The 22,588-nt window shown below is 34.2% G+C and overlaps 3 protein-coding genes across 3 annotated transcripts; all 3 read left to right on the top strand.

The window, feature by feature from the left end:
- The first annotated feature begins 934 nt into the window (after positions 1-934).
- Positions 935-1,918, top strand: LOC136206122 (germin-like protein subfamily 1 member 13). Its single transcript, XM_065997049.1, has 2 exons — positions 935-1,101; positions 1,221-1,918. Exons 1-2 carry the CDS (start codon positions 975-977, stop codon positions 1,766-1,768), a joined length of 675 nt encoding a protein of 224 aa, XP_065853121.1. The 5' UTR covers positions 935-974; the 3' UTR covers positions 1,769-1,918.
- Positions 1,919-5,916: 3,998 nt separating this feature from the next.
- LOC136206230 (germin-like protein subfamily 1 member 13) lies at positions 5,917-6,822 on the top strand. Its single transcript, XM_065997198.1, has 2 exons — positions 5,917-6,053; positions 6,129-6,822. Exons 1-2 carry the CDS (start codon positions 5,933-5,935, stop codon positions 6,674-6,676), a joined length of 669 nt encoding a protein of 222 aa, XP_065853270.1. The 5' UTR covers positions 5,917-5,932; the 3' UTR covers positions 6,677-6,822.
- Positions 6,823-21,726: 14,904 nt separating this feature from the next.
- LOC136206297 (germin-like protein subfamily 1 member 13) lies at positions 21,727-22,588 on the top strand. The gene is made up of 2 exons (XM_065997299.1): positions 21,727-21,863; positions 21,938-22,588. The coding sequence occupies exons 1-2, from the start codon at positions 21,749-21,751 to the stop codon at positions 22,483-22,485; spliced, it is 663 nt and encodes a 220-aa protein (XP_065853371.1). The 5' UTR covers positions 21,727-21,748; the 3' UTR covers positions 22,486-22,588.

Below are 22,588 nucleotides of genomic sequence, written 5' to 3'. Positions count from 1 at the left end.
AAAACAATTTAAAATTTCCATGTGAAAAAATGTCCTTATATTTTTTCATTTTAATATATTTTAATTTTTTATTTATGTATTTAAACATTCTACCACGCTTTTTCATTTGTGTCGCCAATGACAATTTTAATTTTTTATTGGCATTTCTAAAATTTTAACTAATATTAGTTATCAAATGTTTATTTTTTTATTTAAATTAAATTAATTCTGCTATTATTTTTATAAGAAAATAAATTCCCAAAGATCAAATTTTGTTTTGCCGGTATACATTCCCAAAAAAGGAGTTCCTCTATAAAATCTAGTTACAGTAAAAAAAATTAATAAAAAAAGTTATAATTAAAAAAATAATGCTGAAAAAAAAATCCCATCCACATGTGGATTATATACAGCTAAAATTTATATTTCCGACTTAATTACTAATATTTTAAAATGATTTTTGTAATTTTGTTAATAATACACAGAATAATGTTTAGAAGGTCTGATATGACAATACAAGTAATAAGTGATAGTTAAACCAGTTAAATGGTTTTAATTGGAAACCATAAAAGTAAATTTCTATAATTTCATATGTCACTTTCCCCAAAAATTGTTAGGGTCAATTGACCCTTATCCGTTTGAAGTTCTGTTTTAATTTCCTTCATGAATATATATAGATGACCTTATATGATCTTGACCTCCCAACTAGCTAGGCCTATACTTTAGTTAAAGTCAAAAGGTTTGAATTGATATAGAAATTGAGAAAACATGACTTATTCCATGAAGGAGCAATGCAGTGAGCTAAGCCAATTAATAAAATATTTAAATTGAATAAATTATCTTTCTTCTAAATCAATCTATTGTGTATGGAGTTGGCACTGAACATTTCAAAAAAATTCACCTATAAATACTCATTCGTACCATTAATAGATTCACATCAAAATTGAGATACCTTGAGATATAATCAAGCTTAAGACATCTCTTAATTAATTATCACAATGAAAAGTGTTAATAAAATTCTTGTAGCTTTAGTTATATTAGCATTGGGTTCCTGTTTGGCATCTGCATATGATCCTAGCCCTCTCCAGGACTTCTGTGTAGCCATAGATGAGCCTAAGAATGCTGGTATATATTTCTCAACTTCTCTATTTAATTTCTTTCATTATTTTCAGAATCATATCCTCTTGCGGTATCTACATCGATCCATGGATGTTAATTTGGAATATTTATATAAATGAATGCAGTTTTTGTGAATGGAAAGTTCTGCAAGAACCCAGCTGAGACAGTAGCAGAAGATTTCTTCTTTGGTGGACTGAATGTTCCAAGAGATACAAATAATGCAAATGGAGTAAACGTAACGTTATTAAATGTTGATCAAATAGCAGGACTTAACACACTTGGTATATCATTGGCTAGGCTTGACTATGCACCAAATGGTGGATTAAACCCTCCTCATACTCACCCTCGTGCCACTGAAATCCTTGTTGTGATTGAAGGAACTCTCCTTGTTGGTTTCGTCACTTCTAATCCTAATAAGCTTATTACTAAAACACTTTACCCAGGAGATGTTTTTGTATTCCCAATTGGACTAATTCACTTCCAGTTTAATATTGCTAAGACTAAAGGTGTTGCTTTTGCTGGTTTAAGCAGCCAAAATCCAGGTGTGATTACTATTGCTAATGCTGTTTTTGGTCCTAATCCACCCATTAATCCTGATCTTCTTGCTAAAGCCTTTATGTTGGATCCATATGTGGTCAAGGATCTTCAGAACAAGTTTGCCAATGTCAACTAGACCCACTACTTTTTTTTTTTAACACAATACATGAATTAATTAATAAGACATAGATGTACTTCCTCTACATATTATATGTATAATGTCAATTAGTCAGGTATTTAACTCCTGCTTCTTCATTTTCAAATAAATGGTAAAGGCTTTCAATTTTTCCAATGTATTCTTTTCTAGTGTGTTTAAATTTCCTTATAGTCATTGCAGGTTTCATCATCTTTTCATTGATCTAAAACAATAACCAATGTAAATTATTTGAGCCAAAAGAAGATAAATTGAAAAAAGCACAAATATGCACCAAAAATTAACTTGATATACATACGTAAGCATAATAAGAGAGTTATATGGTATCAAGATCATAAGTTAAAATTAACTTGAGATATTGTCCTTAAAACAGAAAGTTGTTAATTAGTTGTTTTGGCACATCTAAGCTAAAACTTTTATACGGTGTTATTAAAATTGACATGCTCTTTTTTCAAAAGGAAATGAGATAATACTATAATACATGATCTTGTACCATGTGTTCTTTGTGACCACGAGATGGATTATATATCGTAAAACCTCGATAAATTAATATTAGATAAATTAATAACCTCGATTAAATAATAATTTCTTCTAGTCCTGACGTGCACTCTCCCTAAATGAATAAGATAATAATTTTAAAAAAATTCTTTGAGGCCTACTAAAAATATAAAATAATAATTCATTAACTGCATAAGAAAATTACATATATAATTCATAAAATAAAACACTTCCTAAAAATTTTTATTTCAAATTTTGTGACATTAGTGGAAAAATGGTCATTTGCATCAGCCCTTATAAAATAGGATGCAAAAGGTCCATTTGCATCGGCCCTTTGTTTGGGGCTGATGCAAATATCATGACATTCAGCATTTGCATCGGTCCCTTAACAGGACCGATGCAAATAAATGCATTATTTGCATGGGTCCTTCTAAACAAGCCGGTGCAAATATCAATTGAATTATTTGCATCGGTCCCGTAACAGGACCGACATAGATAATTATATTATTTGCATCGGCCTTTTTAAACCGACGATGCAAATATCAATTGATAGTGTTAGTATAAATTTAGATTTTAGGGTTCATCCTATCTCATTTGGCCGACCTTCTCATCTTATTCTTCCTTTTTAAATCCCTGCCTCCGATCCACGATGAACTTTGAAAGCTTGGGTCAAGCTTCCGCTCCCTACGATCTCGTCTTACTTTCTCTCTTATATGTTCTCCTTTTTCATCGTCTTCCTTAGAAAGAGCTTCTTCAGATTAGAGCGACAGAGCTGAGGGAAGAAGAAACAAATTTCTCAAATTCTATTGAAACAGACGCACATCATATCCTCGACAAAAGAACCTGTTCAGACTAGCGTTTTATTAAAACGTTGGCAGAACCAATTGAGTGGTGTTTGGACCAATTATATGTATTTATAATTAATTGTTTCTTATTTTCGTACCAACTGAACTCAATTTCATCTTTAACTATTTAGAAGGCATAAACTACATTCCACACATTCTTTTCATTTTTATACTAGCTTTTATCATCTCATCAGTTAGCGTATATTTTGTTACACCTTTCAAATGAGTAGCTATGTAAGAGAATATATAATATATGAATTTTTATATTTTAAATTCTATTGTGTACTTGAAACAATGGGTAAATTACACTCATGGCCACTGAACTTTATCCATTTTCACATTATGGTCACTCAACTTCAGTTCTTCCCGGTATGGCCACTGAACTTTACACTTTTTAATATCGGTGGCTACTGAATTTTAACTAACTTATAAAAATGACCATTAACGACCTTAAAATAAAAATATTCAAGAATTAAAGTTGTTCAAAACGATATTTACCATGAAACCACATTTTTTATTTTCGAAAATCACATTTTTTGGATCTTTCTCTCTCTAAAAATTCATTTTCTCTCTCATAACCAAACACCTAAATGACCTCAAAACGAAAAATTTCAAGAATTAAAGTTCCTTAGAATATCATTAACGTTTTGGATTTTTTATTTTTAGCCGCCAATGGTCGTTTTGAGGCGTTAAGTGGCTACCGGTGTTAAAAAGTGTAAAGTTCAGTGGCCATACCGGGAAGATATGAAGTTCAATGACCATAATGTAAAAATGGGTAAAGTTCAGTGGCCATGGGTGTAATTTACCCTTGAAACAATTCATAACACTTCATTAGAATATGTACTTTGTACATGCATTCTATTAAAAAATTATTTTATAAATTAATAAATATTCATTTATTGATAAATTAATAAATATTCATTTATTGATAAATTAATAAAATATTCATTTATTATAAGATAATAATTTTCCAGGTCTTAATGATATTCATTTATAGAGGTTTTACTGTATAATGGGTCTCACTTTTCCTAGTGTGAGACTCACATCGTGAAACTATGATTTCACTAATTTATTATATCCTCAAGACCCTTAACATGTTCTCGAAGTATGTTCTGATTTTACATATCTTGGAAGGAAATTCTGAAGGCCATGAGAATGCGAACCATAAAAGAACCGCCAATTTAAGCAAATTAGATAATGATATACGGAACATAGTAACAGATAGATTTTCCATTTGATCACATCTAAGCGTTTCTATGTTTCAGCGTCATGACATTTATACATATGTTATCATTTTTTTTAGCCTCCAACGCATTAAAACTGTAAAAATGTTATCATTTTTTTTAGAAACTAGGATTGAACTAATTGAATATTAAATATGTTTATTTTTTTAATGGTAAAGATATATTAAAAATGAATTCAAAAGTGTTATGAAAATAAAAATAAAGAGTTCATTTAAAAATAAAAACTTTCTAAAATAAAATAAGGTTGAAGGGAATCGAATACAGGACCTTTCAAATAAAAACAATGATCCTTAACCATCTCATCTACCTTTAAACATTGATATAATACTACATAGAGTTAATATAATTCTTTCCAAAATATTACGAGACACCATTACTAAAAAAAAAAAATTTCAATTCTCGGGCGGCCGGCCGGGGCTGGAGCCCCGGCCAACCCCCCCTGGTTCCGCCCCTAACGTTAGAGCTCTCGAGTGTATGCAGATAGCATAGACTATTTGTAAGTATGAATGAGAAAGAGTAGAGATAGGAAATATGTTCCGTTACATGCAAGTGTGAGATGTTAGAAGTATTTGATATGGGTCAAATATAAACTGTCGATAAAGGAAATGTGCCTGATATAGCTTAAATAAATAATTAGGTTAAAACCCAATTAGTGGCTATAAAGAGATAGTCACACCAAAAAGTTTCAACACCCATTGAGTTCATTCAAATTACTATCAATACCGGTTAACAAAATTTAATTCTGAAATTATATACGCAGAAAATGAAGAAATAAAAAAAATCTAATTCAATTGAAGAAGAAAAAAAAAAAACAAAATTACCATTGCTGGAGAAAACAAGTGAAGAAAGCAGAGTAACCTAAAACAGACAGGAGACAAGCATTAACAGAATACATAATGAAAATACTTAGATATCCAATTTAATTGCCTTTCAGTTTCCAGTGATAGTATAATAATCTAAACTGTAGATTCTATGAAACTCTGAAATTTTTGAGAGATCGTATCAAAGTGGAGAAACAATTTGATCAAGATAAATTTGATGACACCGATTGGATCAATTCGAGAGTGGATTTCGATCTAATTTCTGAAGCAAAGTATGTATGGAAAATCTAATACATTAATTGAATTGAAGGAACAAGAAAATGTCAGCAATGGTATATACCATTATCACAATTCTACGTATCTAATTTATACCAACTCTGATTAATTTACTACCACAACATAAGACCACCTCTTAATCAATTTGAGTTTTGTTATAGTTTCCTTCAGGATATATGACTATTCCTTCTAGGTTTTGAATAGCTCTTGTTTTTAACAAGTCATTCAAAACTTTCTTCTCACTTCATGACTTATTCCATGCAGTGAGCTAAGCCAATTGCGAATTGGAAGAAATTTAAATGAGAGAAAGGTTAAATAGATTGAATTTAAATAATTTAATAACTTGTCTGGCTTATTATGTTGAGTAATTGGCACTGAACATTTCAAACAATTTCAGCTATAAATACTCATGGCTTCTCACAATTGAGATATAATTAAGCTTAAGACTTCTCTTAACTAATTATGACAATGAAATTCCTTGTAGCTTTAGTTATATTAGCACTGGCTTCCTCTTTGACATCTGCATCTGATCCTAGCCCCCTCCAGGATTTCTGCGTAGCCATAGCCGAGCCCAAGAATGCTGGTATGTATTTTTCAACTTGTCTATATATTTAATTTCTCTCATATATTTTTCTAACAGAACATTATTCTTATGCAGTTTTTGTAAATGGAAAGTTCTGCAAGAACCCAAATGAGACGGTAGCAGAAGATTTCTTCTTTGGTGGACTGAATGTACCAAGAGATACAAATAATGCAAATGGAGTAAATGTAACCTTATTAAATGTTGATCAAATAGCAGGACTTAACACACTTGGTCTATCATTGGCTAGGATTGACTATGCCCCAAATGGTGGATTAAACCCTCCTCATATTCACCCTCGTGCCACTGAAATCCTTGTTGTGGTTGAAGGAACTCTCCTTGTTGGTTTCGTAACTTCTAATCCTAATAAGCTCTTCACTAAAACACTTTACCCAGGAGATGTTTTTGTATTCCCAATTGGACTAATTCACTTCCAGTTCAATATTGCTAAGACTAAAGGTGTTGCTTTTGCTGGTTTAAGCAGCCAAAATCCAGGTGTTATTACTATTGCTAATGCTGTCTTTGGACCTAATCCACTCATTAATCCTGATCTTCTCGGTAAAGCCTTTATGTTGGATCAATATGCCGTCAAGGATCTTCAGAACAAGTTTGCCAATGTTAACTAGACCGACTACTTTTTTAACCCAATACATGAATTAATTAATAAGACATAGATATGTACTTCCTCTATATATTATATGTACAATATTGTCAATTCATCAGGTATTTAACTCCTGGTCCTTGATATGCAAATAAATATTGGTAGATGCTTTCAATTTTTCCGTTGTATTCTTTTCTAGTGTGTTTAAATTTCATTATGAATCTTTGATCATTTCAGATTTCAGCATCTTTTGATTGATCTAAAACTATAACCAATATAAATGATTTGAGCATGTTTCAAAAGAACATTAAATGAAAGGACAAAAAGGCAACAATAAGCAACTCAACAGAACACTGCATTTTTCTTATATCATACTTCTTATATATGTAATACCTTTAAACAATAAATCCAGCTGAAAAGCTCAAAAAAAAAAACAGAAAGCTAATGACAATATTACAACATCATCGTAATTCTCATCCAACTTAAAAATAGTACAAGAATGAAGTAAATAAAAACAACAAAAACATCAAATTTCATACATTTTCCACTACATGAAAATCAGCAGTTAGGGACCAAAAATTTGATCGCAATGGCGGTCCCTAAACGTGTTTACTGACCTTTTTTATGAGTCACGAGGGCATACATTCGGTCAGTAAGGTGTTAGTGGCCTTTTTTGCGACCAAGGTTACATCATTAAACTATGTCGGTAAGGTACAGACTAAATATGCAGTCGCAAACAGTGGTCACCAATTTAGCGACCATTTTCTACGGCTGGTTTCAGTCCGTAACAAGCATCCCAATTGTTGGTCGAGCTTCAGTTAGGTACAGAATTTCCATCAGAAATGCATTCAGAACACTTGTATAATAGCAATAGTTACAGAATTACGACGCCTTTTTCTGTAACTAAACCACCTTTCTGTCATTGTTTCCTTTCCTTTTTATATTTATGATAATATTGTATTACTTGTAATATATCAACCTTTTTTCCGTCACTGTCTCCCTTTGTGAGGTTTGATTGTCTCTCCGCCGTGAGAGATTTATTCTTGCTTTGTGTTTTTGGTTTGTTCTTGCTTTCTGTTTTTGGTTCGTTGTTTTCAGTTTAAGTGGCTTCCAATCTTATACTTAACCACTTAAATCATAATTTCCACTTAAAAATCCGAACTTCGGGCACGAAAAAGATATTCAAGAAGGGAATATGCCTTGTAACGTACTTAAAATCGAAGAAAATTCTTATAAAGCTATATGGAGCTCACTAAGGGGAAAAAATTGGGTAAAACTGTACACTTGCTATAGGCGTGGTAGAATTACTTGAGACTCAAAGGTTCAAAGAGTTGAAATTTATCAACTTCTTTAGACCCACATACCCATATTTGGTAAAGTAAATCAAACATTATTCAGAAACCAAAATATGTGAGAATTCAGAGTATCATATATCTCATGTATCTCTAACATTCTTGAACTTTGACAAACAATCTTTGATTGGCTTTGCTCAAAATCCATGAATTTGTGAAATTGAAGCAATTGCATGTCCGAGTCGGGCTTATATGACATGACCGATCAATAAAAAATACTCAAACATTCCACATTTGTCATATATTCCATATATCATATTAGATAGATATCATATTCATGAAATACACAATTCACTTTCAAGGTGCCTTGATGGTAAAGTGGTAAACACGCGAGATTTAAAATCTGGTGGTAAAGAGTGTGGAGGTTCGAGTCCTCTTCAAAGTATAATATTAAGCATGCTCATTAAATGAGCAATTCAATAAGAGATCTAAGATCGAATCAGTATATCATTGGTCTTTTAGCATATGTGCTATATATATATATATATATATATAAGGTATTAGACATATTTACTATTTAGTCCTTTATCTATTTGTAAAATAGTTAGTTCCCTATTTCTAGCCTACAGTATAGATTTAGTTATTCACTTAGATACAAACTGTAAATTGTATTTATACTACTTGATACATCAATAACAATCACTGAATAATTCAAATTGTTACATGGTATCAGAGACCTAACCTAATTCTCATCTTCTCCTACCTCATCTCCACCACCGAAATTTCGACTCCTCCCTCCCTCAACCCTAAATCGCCGCCGACCACCCTTCCGCCACCATGACCAACACATCGGCGCAATCCAATACCAACACAAACACAATCAACAACGCCAACTCCAACACCGAACCACCCGAACCGAAACACACAACAATACTCATCCTTCCCTCACCGTATCCAATATCTCAACCTTCATCAAAATCACCCTGGATGTCGAAAAAGGTCATTATCCAACCTGGGCCGCCCTATTCAAACTCCACGCCACACCTTTTCAAGTCCTCGACCACATCATTCCGTCATCTGACAACGATTCTGACAACTCCCTTCAAACCACAAATCCCTCACTATGGTCCCGTATTGATGCCGTAGTCCTTCAATGAATCTACAGCACTATCTCCATTGATCTGCTTCACACAATTAATGAAGCAGATTCCTCTGCAGCCACAGCTTGGAGCCGTCTCCAGGACATTTTCTCTAACAATAAACATTCCCGTGCCTTATTTCTTCAACAAGAATTCTCCAAAGTTAAACTCGATGATTTCTCCGATATTTCCTCCTACTGTCAACATCTAAAATCCCTATCTGATCAACTCTCTAATGTCGACTGTCCAGTTACAAATGACCAGATGGTCCTTCAACTCATCTCAGGTCTTACTGATGCATATGATACCGTTGGTACCCAACTTCGCCATGGCGATCCTCTCCCATCTTTTCACAAAGCTAGGTCAATGTTAATCCTTGAAGAAACGGTTCGATCCCGAAAGACCAGCAGCGTCCCTGACACCGTCGCACTCACGGCTTCCTCCACCGTCGACCACGCTGGTTCAACCTTTCAATTCCCTCCCGCGCGTCAGACACACCACCGGTCCGGCACCAACAATCGCGGTGGCCGACATGGCGGTCGTGGGTATCGCAGCAGGGGGGCGAAACCACTATCGGCCAGCAGGTTACTCACCGTATCGCCCCTCGTCTCTCCCTCCTTGGGCGTATACGCAACCGTGGGGGCAGCCGCAGCCTTGGGCGACTCCACCTTGCCCATTCCCCACTAATACCTGGCAGCCACAGTACCCTTCTGGAAGACAGCAGCCTCAACCGGGAATTCTCGGTCCCCGACCCGGCAGCCCACAAGCTCATATTAATATGGCATCCCAGCCATATATGCCCACTGATATCGCAGAGGCTATGCACACAATGACCATCTCACCACCTCCTGACCAATGGCACATGGATACAGGAGCCACATCTCACATGACGGCTCACCAAGGTACACTCACTTCTTATTTTAATTCGAGCTTCAATGAAAATATTATTGTCAGTAATGGTCACTGTGTTCCTATTTGTGGATCTGGTTATGCTAGTTTAACATCTAAAAATCAACCCTTGCATTTAAATAATGTATTGCATGCACCCAAACTGATCAAAAATCTTATTTCAGTCCGTCAGTTCACCAAAGATAACAAAGTTTCTGTAGAATTTGACCCATTCGGTTTTTCTGTGAAGGATTTACAGACGGGTACATATATCATGAGATGTAACAGTACTGGGGACCTCTATCCAGTCATGTCTAGTCAATCTACACCACACTCCTCTCTGTCTGTCTTTACCGCACTATCTTCTGATGTCTGGCACAACCGTCTAGGCCATCCCGGGCTTCCCATTATGAATGCCCTCTTGAATAAGAATTTGATTTCATGTAGAGGACAATGATACTTGGTATCTCACTTCTTTACCTCATGGCAAGAAGGCTATTTCCACTCGTTGGATTTTTCGTATTAAACATAAACCTGATGGATCGATTGATCGATACAAAGCCCGTTTAGTGGCTCGTGGTTATAATCAAATTCAAGGTATTGACTATTTAGAGAGTTTTTCCCTGGTTGCTAAAGTTGTCACTGTTCGTTTTATGATTGCCATTGCTGCTGCCAAAGCTTGGCCGATTCACCAAATTGATATAAATAATGCTTATCTCCACGGTTTTGTGGATGAAGACATCTATCTTCAACCTCCGGATGGCTATCTCAAAGCTAAACGTGGTCAAGTTTGTAAACTTCGTAAGTCTCTTTACGGTCTTAAACAAGCGGGTCGTCAATGGAATAAAGAATTTACATCTCAGATTCTTGTATTTGGTTTTACTCAAGCATCTTGTGATCATTGCTTATTCACTTACACTCAAACTGATATTTTTATCGTACTTATCGTTTATGTTGACGATATTCTCATTACCGGTAATTCTGATGAAGTCATTCGTCAAGTAAAAGATCATTTACATTCCCTCTTTACTATCAAGGACCTTGGACCTGCTAAATACTTCTTGGGCATCGAACTTGCTCGTGATAAAACGGGTATTTTTCTATCCCAACAAAAATATATTTCTGACTTGCTTTCTGATATGGGTTTAACATCCGCAAATTCATCTCCTTGCCCCATGCAATCCTGTACTAATTTGGATCCTTCCATCGGCAGTCCTATTCCCGCTCCCGATCAGTATCGAAAGCTCGTTGGTCGTCTACTTTATTTAAATTTCACTCGTCCCGATATTGGTTTCGCTGTCCAGCAACTGAGTCAATTCATGCATCAACCTTGTTCTCATCATCTTGATGCCTTGTTCTATCTTCTCCGATATCTCAAAGGCACTCTTCATTATGGTTTATTTTATGGTGTTACTACTGATTTACGACTCACTGCTTATTGTGATGCTGATTGGGGACGTTGCAAAGAAACACGCCGATCCATTGGTGGTTATTGTATTTTTTTAGGGAATGCTCTAATTTCTTGGAAAGCTAAGAAGCAACCTACTGTCAGTAAATCTTCCGCTGAAGCTGAATATCGAAGTATGGCAACCACCAGTTGTGAACTTAAATGGATCTCGTACTTATTCCGTGAGTTTCAAATTTCGCTTCCGTTACCTATCAATCTACATTGTGACAGTCAGGCTTCCATTCATATCGCTTCAAATCCGATTTCTCATGAACGCACAAAACATTTGGATATCGATTGTCATATTGTTCGTGATCACATCCTCTCCGGATTTCTTTCTACTACTCATATTTCTACTAAACTTCAACTGGCGGATCTCCTCACTAAACCCTTATCAGGGGCTGCACTTCATTTCTTTCTTCCCAAACTGGGTCTTGTTTCCTCACAGCCTCCAGTTTGAGGAGGGGGTATTAATGTATTTAGTATTGATGTAATACTATAGAAATATAAAGGGTAGAAAAGTAATTAAATATTGTAAAGGTTAGTATAAATACATGTAACCATTACTATAATCAATAAGAGGTTTATTATAATTTTACATTTGTACTCTATTCCACACATAACATAACCTGAACCACCATACATTAAGACATTTTCCTTACCTCATATTATCTTTTTCTGATCAACTTAGTGTTGGCAGATCCTGAGATTCTGGAAGCCCAGGGTTCAAGTAGCGAATGAGGCTCTTAATTAAAAAATAAAGTAAAAATAAATAAATTATATGTAACAGAAAAATTACTTAAAAATGACAATTTTTTATTCACTTAACAAGGTAACTAATAAAACACCCAATTACCAATCGTTGGTTAGCGCAGTGGTAGCATGGGGCTGCGCTTGGTAGGGCGGTCTCAGGATCGATCCCCCACAACGGCGATTGGGAGGGGTTTAAATACCGTAATCCTTGGACCCGCCCTGAATCCGGATTAGTTGGCCAATGTGGTTCGGAGTACCGGATGGTTTAACCAAAAAAAAAATAAAACACCCAATTTCATATAAAAAAATAGTTTATTTCGCATTACATACCCAGTTACTCATACACCACACACATAGACACAACCGTATGGAACTTCGTGTGCTAGCAGCTTAATCGAATCACTGAACAAAAATGGAATTGGCCGAGTTCGTCAGAGGGGGGTGGCGGCTTCTCAATAGGGAAAAGGAGAGTCAGTGTTTTGTGTTATGAAAAATACGTTAAAAGATTCAATCTTTAACCTATTTGTATTCTCGTAACAATTAATTAGAATTTAATCTAATTATTATTATCATTAAATATTAACAATTAATTAGAATTTAATTTAATCTTTATTTAGTATTATCTCTTTCAATTTAATTAAAATTCAAAACAAATAAAATCTCTAATTCTAGGACACATATAGAACTTGGGTAGAGGGAAAATTCAATTTTTACACTATATAAAACGGATTAATCCCTTGTTTAAAAAAATTACCCCACTCGATCTGGTTGAAAAATATTTCCCTAAAAGGGGTTGTTTCCCAACAAGTGTTAAAAAAACATATTTTTAAATTAAATTTTATTTTATTTTATTTCCTTCCAAAACTATAGTTTAAATTAAATTTTTTTTGTTTTTTAAATACTTTAAATCAAATATTAATTTAATTAAATAATATATATATATATATAAACAATATCCAATATTATTTACTACACAAATATTTATGTATATTTATATATATCTAGTTATTTATATCAACCATATAACATAACTATATATATTTATATATATAATATATTAAATTTATCTAAATTGAATTCACATTTTAACTATTAAAATTTAATTCCAAATTTACATCATTTATTTAGGGTGTTGCTACTTACTGCCCCAAAATGACCTCTTACCGTGGGTTAAGGCTGAACGTGATTTCAATCATATCCTATTGAAAACTCATATTCACCCGAGCCCACTTACACTAATTCACGTATGCTTAAATACATACGATTTTGATCACATGGACCTTAATGACCATATAGTTTTTAGTCATTCACCATTAGATCTAGACTTATTTGGATTCTAGGATGGAGATTCAAAGCATCCTAAGTCTTAGATTTAATAAGCCTAATTTTAACAGTGAATTTCATTTGGTCATTAAGGTCCATGTGAACACTACTGAAAATAAATATAACTATTATATGCATCTTAAGCTACCCCGGGAAGCTGTATTCTAATCAATCTCTTTTGATAGTGCGATCATGTAGGTCTAGACATATGATATTGGTAGTTTGATCGAAACTCCGCTTCATCTCATAAGTCATAAATGGACTCTAGCAAGCCATTTATGATCAGCCAACTTAGATATAGTTATCTCGTGTATCAAAACTGAGGCATGGTAATGTCACCCTCAAGGTCTCAAGAAAGATGAAATGATTTAGCAATTTAATGTATTTAGAGAATGTTGATGTAGACACTACTTTTAGTGATTCACCATCTAAAAATGCTCATAGATAATGTTTTGTATGATCAACTGTGTTTTTAATGTGAAATAAAAAAAAATTGTTTGAAATTTGATGTTTTTATTAGATTCCTTGTTAAGTGTAATATAAAGATGTCATTTTTAAGTAATATTTCTTTTACTTTATTTCTTAGTTATACTTATTTACGATGGCCTCATTTAGTAATTCGTAACTAGATCTCTAGAATTTTACGATCGGCCATGGCCATAACACATGATCTCGTGCCATATGTGCTTTGAGATGAAAAAAATTTATATACGATGGATCTCAACCTTTCCTAGTGTGAGACTCACATCGTGAAACTAAGGCTTCTCTAATTTGTTCTATCCTTAGGACCCTTAACTTGTTCTCGAATTATGATCTGATTTTACTTATCTTGGAAGGAAATTATGAAGGCCTAGTGAGATAATTCGGGACGTAAAAGAACCCGACCATTTAAGCAAATTAGATCATGATAAAAGGAGCATAGCAATGGATAGTTTTCTATTTGATCACATCTAAGTGTTTCTATATTTCAACGTCGTGACATTTATATATATATCTGTATACTTGTGAAAATAGAAAATTGTAATGAGATTAATGTATTAAATATGCTTGTGAGATGGAATCTGAGATAAAGCATACAACCTATAACTATCCATGTTCAATCATAATGTTATATATCTCGAACGAGTCTATAACATTAGAGCTCTCGAGTGTATGTCGACCGCATGGACTATTTGCAAGTATGAATAAGAATGAGAAGAGATAAGGAATATGTTCCAGTTACATGCAAATGTGAGATGTATTCGATATGGATCAAATATAATTCACTCATAATGGAAATGGGTCAGATATAGATTAAATATGTAATTAGGTTTAAGACCCAATTGGTGGCTATAAATATATAGTCACGCCAAAAAGTTTCAACACATTGAATTCATTCAAATTACAATCAACATTCGTTAACAAAATTTAATTCAAAAATTATATATGCAGAAAAGAACGGACTAAAGAAATCTAATATTGATAAGTCAAGCACCGACTTATCTAGAGATATCTAGGATATTCACCAATAATAATTAAGGTTGGTTGATTTCACAACCGACATACTTTTGTGGTTATTATTGATTTAAGACAAGTATAAATAGAAGGCTAGGCTTGTGAAGTATGTGCAGCAAATTGAGAGTATGAAATAAAGAAAAAGAAAGTATATTTGTAAGTGAGAGTCCAGGAAAAACACGTGAGTCAAAAAGTAATAAATGAGTGTGTGCTAAGTGTTTCAAATAATTGAGTGTTTGTATAAATTTTAAATTAAGTCCTCCAATTTTATTTCAACAAGTGGTATCAGAGCGGACAGTCAGGGACCGGTACGTGGTCGAGTGCAAGCAAGCGGTCAGGGACCGGGAGTCGAATGCTTCGAAAGTTCGCGATTCGGAATCGTGGTGGAACGAGGTATTTTTAGCGCGCAGTTTGGGACTGTGGAAATTATTGCTCGGTGACCAAATTTACTTAAAGGAGATAACCAAGTCATGGCAGACATGTCAACCTCGGTAAGCACTCTGGAAAAACTCAATAATAATAATGGTAATTAATTTATTAGTCCCTATATTTTGACAAAACACACTGTTTAGTCCCTGTATTTTCAAAAACACACACTAAAGTCCCTAACGTTTTTCTCGGTGAACTGTTTAGTCCCTAATGTTTTTCTTGGTGAACTGTTTAGTCCCTGCCGTTAGACTCTCATGAAGATTCTGTTAGTCAATTTGGATTTGTGTTCTTCTTTTCCTTTATTTTGCTTTCCTTTAAACTCTAATGCATCTGAAATCAACTTTGAGTGTTCTTGTTCTTAATTTTCTTCTTAATCGTTCAAATTCGTAAGCGTTGAGTCTGTTCTTTTTATTGTTCTCCATGCAAATAGCTTCTTCTTCTAAATTGGATTACTTTTCTGAAGTTTGAAGGTAAATAGTAAAGGGTAATTTAGTCATTTCCGAAGTCATAAACGGTAAAAAATGTAACAAACAGACGGAAGGACTAAACAGTTCACTGAGAAAAAGGTTAGGGACCTTACCATGTGTTTTTGAAAATACAGGGACTAAACAGTGTGTTTTGTCAAAATATAGGGACTAATAAATTAATTACCCTAATATTAATTATATTACTTGGAGTACTCGTATGAAATTTTATTTGCTCGGCCAAGATTTATGGGAGATTATTGGAGGTAATGACACAACACCTCCGACGGAACAAAATGACCTTAAATGGTAGAAGGTCATGTGTGGTAAAGCTATGTATGCTTTATCAATTTCGCTGGAGGACGGTTTGCTGCAACGCATCAAGGATGCTAAAGCCCCGAAGGAAGCATAGGACACTCTAGCAGAATTATTTGCGAAGAAAATGATGCCAAACTCCAACAACTCGAGAACGAGTTATTGTCGGTCTCGCATCAAGATATGACAGTGAGTGAATATTTTACTAAAGTTAAAACTTTATGTAAAGAAATTTCAAAATTGGATCCTGAAAATAAAATCACTGAAACAAGGATTAGAAGAATTATAGTCCATGGGTTGCGTCCAGAATTTAACGCACTTGTCACAGCAACCCGTGGATGGGCTAAAGAGCCAAATTTAAATGAATTGGAAAATATTTTGGCTAATCAAAAGGCTCTGGACAAACAAATGTCTAAGGTCTCAGTCATTTAGTAATAAAGAGAGAAAGGATCCAAAAACCGCGAGATCGAGATTCGGAGAAAGATCTAAAGAAGACAAATGGCAGAAAAGTCCACAAAGAAGGAGTTGGCAACAAGGGGGAGCTTACCACACTCACAACCATAATGAAGAAGACCAGAAGGCGTATCGACGAAAGAATAACCAGTGCTATGTTTGTGGAAAAAGAGGTCACTATGAACAAGGTTGTTGGTAGAAAGTAGAAGGCAATGTCGTTACATCCACACACACACTCAAGAAGAAAGTGAAGAAGAATGGGATTTCTAGGCTTCAAGTGCCATGGTAGAGCTGATGATATATGATCCAGTCAGATCATCCATAGCAGATGGAAAGAAAGAGCAATTGTTTGTTGCTGGACAACAAGAGGAGGAGGAATCTGTGAGGGGACTAGATTCTGTTCATCTCGTCAATTCTATACGGATCATTAAAGATCTAGGTGGTCATGAGGAACCAATCGAGGAGTGTTCCAATGAAGAAAGGAATAAGAGAAATGCCCGAAAGGAGCCACCAACTTCATGCAAGATGCCACCGATCAAGGAAGAGGTGGAGCGTAAACAACAAGCAATGACTGAGATGCTACCACCGAGGAGGAAAGTCGTGAGTGAAAGATCAGCATTGTCTGAGACATTGCCACCAAAGATGAAGGTGGAGCTTAAGTCAATAGGTTTGTCAAAAGGGTCATCACCCAATGAGAGGGTGAAGCCTACGCCAATACAGATGTTTAAGGTGCAGAAGCCACATGAGAAAGTGGAGCATAAGTTGAACAATAGCTAAAGGTGGAGTTGTTACGTGGAGGAAATGTAAGCAAGACGCTTACAACCAACAAAGGTTCGCCAAAAAGGCAATCATCAAGGAGATGGTGATGTTGGAAGCTCTAGTCAAGAGCTTGAGCGAATTAGCTAAGTTAGGGAAGGCTTGATAATATTGGATAGAAAGTCGATGACAACAACACTGAATAGAGATTACACGTATGAGTCGAGGCAACATAGATCGAGGGAGACAAATAAAGAAGAGTGTGGAAATTCCAACGGAGTGAAAAAATCCAATCGTGTCATAAAGGACAAAGAGGAACATGAAGAAGTCATGTTTGGTAAAGGAATAGAAGTGATCGAAGAAGTCGTGTTTGGTAAAGGAATAGAAGTGATCGAAGAAGTTACAATAAAAGAGCCTACAACACACAGAGAAGCATTTTTAAGCAAGAAATGGAAAAATGCTATGAAAAAAGATGCCAGAAAAGCAGTTTGGAATGGTTAGTACATATAAGTTATTATAAGTCGGTGCTGAGGGGGAGTATTGAAATTATTATCACCGACTTAATTAATTGACTAAAAAGAAAATTGTTAGACTATGGAAATATCTAGAAATAGCAAGAATAATAATAGTAATCATTGTTGACCAATACACATAATTCTAGGAGCTTCATTTAACCAACCTAAATGTATGGTTCACAATCAACAAGGTTATATCTATATATAGATGTATTGTGAATGTAATGATGAGTGAGTGAGGAGAGAGACAAAAATATAAACTAGATAAATATATAAATAATGTGTGAGTGCTTGTGTGTGAGTAGGTAGTAAAGCTTAGTAAGGTTTTAATTTTCTATAATAAAATAATTTCTTTTCAATTAACTCCTCCATCGACAATTCAACATCTAATTCAATTGATAAAAAAAACCCAAAATTTGGGGGTGCCAACCTAGTTGGGATGTCCGTTTGCTCTCTCCCATGTAGCCTTTCTTTACTAAAAAAACCAAAATTACCATTGCTGGAGAAATCGGGTGAAGAAAGTAGAGTAACCTAAAACAAACATTAGAAAACCATTAACAGAATACATAATCAAAATACATAGAAATTCAAGTACAAATTTAATTACCTTTTTAGTGATAGTATAATACTCTAAAATGTCGAGAGATTCTATGAGATTTTGAACTTTTGAGAGATCATATCAGAGTGGATATTGAGAGACAATTTGATGAAGATCAATTTGATGACACTTATTTGATCAATTCGATAGTGGATTTCGATCTAGTTCCTGACCACTAAAATATCCAATGAATCTCAGAAATTCAGTTGACCATGCTTTAATTTTTATGCATATGAGAGAAGAAAGTGGTTCAATGGAAGAAATTAGTTCAAGAGAAGTGATTGATGCTTCAACTGTCTATGATTCCAAAGACGAAGGAGAGAGAGAGACACAGAAACTTGTTGGATTTAGAGGCTTACCTTTCACCCTTCACCCTCCACCATCGCTGGCTAAATATCTCTTTGTTTTTGAGTCGACTGAGCTAAAAACAATATACATCAGTCAATGGATGAAACACTAGTTCAAGTCGAGATAAAAAAAAATTATACACTTTTGGGTTTAACTTTAAACACTAGTAGTGGTAAATAATGAATATGAAAGTGGGTTGTTAAATAACAAAATAATATGCTTTTGTGTTTAACTTTGAACACTTTCAAATAACAAGCCTTTTATGATTTCGAATTGTTTTTAGGGAATTATATCAAAAATCTGATTTTAACTTTTATTTACATTTATAAAAAAAAATCTATATTTTATTATCATGTAATTTTAAATTCAAACATATCAAAATATGATAACTTCATTTTAACTTTTATCAAATTTTTAGTCATTCACCTATAGGAAAAAAGTAACATTTAAGAAAAACTAACCGATCTTTTTATGGCTTCATGTTTTGCTCCTGGAAATTCAAGTGATAATTGGATTGTAGATAGCGGATGTACGAACCATATGACTTATGATCGTGCTTTGTTCAAAGAGCTAGATACATCAGCAGTTTCCAAAGTCAAAATTGGAAATGGAGAATACATTCCAGTGAAGGGAAATGGTGCAGTGGCTATTAAGAGCACTTCAGGTACAAAAATAATCAAAGATGTATTATTTGTGCCTAACATAAGTCAGAATTTGTTAAGTGTTGGCCAACTTCTTGAGAATGGTTTCAAAGTTTTATTTGAAACAAATCACTGCATCATAAAGGATTCAGCTGAAAAAGATGTCTTCAAAGTGGAGATGAAAGACAAGATCTTTGCATTGAATCCATTGAAAGAGGAGCAAAAAGTGTTTACTGAAACACAAATTAATTTAGAAGTCTATGAAAAGATGATCTCTTCAGGTTTGAGTTCAAAAAATTTGAAAGATGCATTGATATTCCGCAGAAGGAAATTCAAGTGGAGACTGAGGAAAAAAATCCTACTGGTACTACTGCATTTGCTTTAGCTGAAGAAGAAAAGAAGATGAAGAAGGGGATCTTGACGATTTTAATGGTTTCTCTGAAACTCAAACTCAGTTTGGTGATTATGATGAGATTGATGAGCATGAGGAGAAATTACTTCAGTCATTTTTGTCCAAAGACGCATGTCCACAGCGCACACTTGCAGACCTCATTATTAAAAAAAAACAAACAGGACACAAATGTTTCTTTAGAGTTCCTTAGAGAAAAACTTGGAGTTTGCAGTAACCAAAGCAAGGAGGAGTGTTTTTTTTTTGTAGGAAAGGGAAAGAAAAACAAACAAAACACAAGCCAAAAGCCTAATCCGGGATTAGCCTAGGAAAGCTAACCCCCACAACATCATCTAAAAGAAGCGAAGACAGGAACTCAGGAGGTGAAGAGAAGGTTGAGACTCCCAACATCCTCACATGGCCCTCGGCTGCAAGGCGGTCCGCCACCCGATTATGCTCCCTGAAGACATGGCAGAAGCTGATGGTATCAAAGGAAGAACAAACCCTTTTGATCCCTTTGATTAAATTCTGGCTATTTAAACAAATAGCATTATTGTCTGAGATCATTTTGACAGCTTCGAGGTTATCAGATTCCATAAGGAAATTTTTCAATCCCAGATTCTTAGCAAAGAGGAGTGTTAAATTTATGCTTTAGGAACTGCTACATTATTATTGTATTATCTTTAGAATATCTTATCCTGTATTTTTTGATAAGTATGATTTAGTCAGTTGCCTGAAGTGGTTATTAAATCACTGATTTGTAGGAAGTAGTTATTGAATAGTTATTCTGTAACTGTGTTTCTGCTGTATTTAAACTGAGTATCAGATCAATAATATATATACTTTCCACAGCAAATTGAGTTGTTATCAAATCATCTCATTCATTTCCCAACGCATCATATCTTTTCTTTTGCCTCATTCATGGTTGCCTTATCCATCGAGACATAGATTGGAGTATTGAGCTAGTTCATTCTCATATATTGCCTTATCCATTAATAGAAATAAAGTTGCTGACTAGTTGGTGGATTTCGTAAGTTCTTGTTATTTGGATCACCATATGAGTTTCATATGCCTCCTGTACACATCCAGAATATTCTTTCGGAAGGTTGTTGTGGATCTATCCATAGCATATCAGTTCGAGTGTAGAAGTTTTTCTTTGATTTTTTTTTTTTTTTTTTTTTTTTTTTTTGTAAACCTTCTTGTGATTAAAAATAATCGAGCCTTTCAAGTGGTGGCACCTACATTTCTTAATTATATTTCAATATGTAGCAACATGGAAATGTTTTGAACATGCTTCAATAATGAAATAAAACAATTAATACGTAGAAATTAATTGTGAAGGAAAGTATGCATGGAAAATCTAATAAATAGAATTGAAGGAACAAGAAAATGTCAGCAAATGCTATATACCATTATCAATTCTACCTATGTAATTTATAACAACTCTGATTACTTTACTACCAAAACATAAGACCACCTCTTAATGAATTTGAGTTTTGTTATAGTTTCCATCAAGGATATAGGACCTACTTCGATCTTGACCTACCAACTGTGCCTATCCTTCAAGGTTTTGAATCTCTCTAGTTTTTAACAAGTCTTTCAAAACTCTCTTCTCACTACATGACTTATTCCATGCAGTGAGCTAAGCCAATTACGAATCCGAAGAAAATTAAATCAGAGAAAGGTTAAATATATTGACTAAATAATTTAATAACTTGTCTGATTTCTATCAATTTATTATGTTGATTAATTGGGACTGAAAATTTCAAACAATTTCAGCTATATAAATACTCATGGCTTCTCACAATTGAAATATAATCAATCTTAAGACTTCTGTCTTAATTAATTATCACAATGAAATTCCTTGTAGCTTTAGTTATATTAGCATTGGTTTCCTCTTTAGCATCTGCATCTGATCCTAGCCCTCTCCAGGATTTCTGTGTAGCCATAGATGAGCCCAAGAATGCTGGTATGTATTTTTCAACTTGTTCATATATGTTTCTATATCATATATATTTCTAACAAGACATTATTGTTTTGCAGTTTTTGTGAATGGAAAGTTCTGCAAGAACCCAGATCAGACTGTAGCAGAAGATTTCTTCTTTAGTGGACTGAATGTAGCAACAGATACAAATAATGACAATGGAGTAAACGTAACCTTATTAAATGTTGATAAAATAAAAGGACTTAACACACTTGGTATATCATTGGCTAGGCTTGACTATGCCCCAAATGGTGGGTTAAACCCTCCTCATATTCACCCTCGTACCACTGAAATCCTTGTTGTGATTGAAGGAACTCTCCTTGTTGGTTTCGTCACATCTAATCCTAATAAGCTTATTACTAAAACACTTTACCCAGGAGATGTTTTTGTATTCCCAATTGGACTAATTCACTTCCAGTTCAATATTGCTAAGACTAAAGGTGTTGCTTTTGCTGGTTTAAGCAGCCAAAATCCAGATGTTATTACTATTGCTAATGCTGTCTTTGGACTTAATCCACCCATTAATCCTGATCTTCTCGTTAAGGCATTTATGCTGGATCAATATGCCGTCAAGGATCTTCAGAACAAGTTTGCCAATGTTAACTAGACAGAGTACTTTTTTAACACAATACATGAATTAATTAATAAGACATAGATGTACTCCTCTATATATTATATGTACAATGTCAATTCATCGGGTATTTAATTCC

This window comes from Euphorbia lathyris, chromosome 9, assembly GCF_963576675.1.
Source record: "Euphorbia lathyris chromosome 9, ddEupLath1.1, whole genome shotgun sequence".
Classification (NCBI taxonomy): domain Eukaryota; kingdom Viridiplantae; phylum Streptophyta; class Magnoliopsida; order Malpighiales; family Euphorbiaceae; genus Euphorbia; species Euphorbia lathyris.
This window is presented reverse-complemented; position numbering and strand designations above follow the sequence as displayed.

What these genes read in the sequence shown, in the direction of transcription:
- LOC136206230 (XM_065997198.1), top strand. Translation starts at nt 5,933, where the DNA reads ATGACAATGAAATTCCTTGTAGCTTTAGTTATATTAGCACTGGCTTCC. An exon ending in AGCCGAGCCCAAGAATGCTG is followed by an intron (nt 6,054 to 6,128) that starts GTATGTATTTTT and finishes ATTCTTATGCAG; the next exon opens with TTTTTGTAAATGGAAAGTTC.
- LOC136206297 (XM_065997299.1), top strand. Translation starts at nt 21,749, where the DNA reads ATGAAATTCCTTGTAGCTTTAGTTATATTAGCATTGGTTTCCTCTTTA. An exon ending in AGATGAGCCCAAGAATGCTG is followed by an intron (nt 21,864 to 21,937) that starts GTATGTATTTTT and finishes ATTGTTTTGCAG; the next exon opens with TTTTTGTGAATGGAAAGTTC.
- LOC136206122 (XM_065997049.1), top strand. Translation starts at nt 975, where the DNA reads ATGAAAAGTGTTAATAAAATTCTTGTAGCTTTAGTTATATTAGCATTG. An exon ending in AGATGAGCCTAAGAATGCTG is followed by an intron (nt 1,102 to 1,220) that starts GTATATATTTCT and finishes AAATGAATGCAG; the next exon opens with TTTTTGTGAATGGAAAGTTC.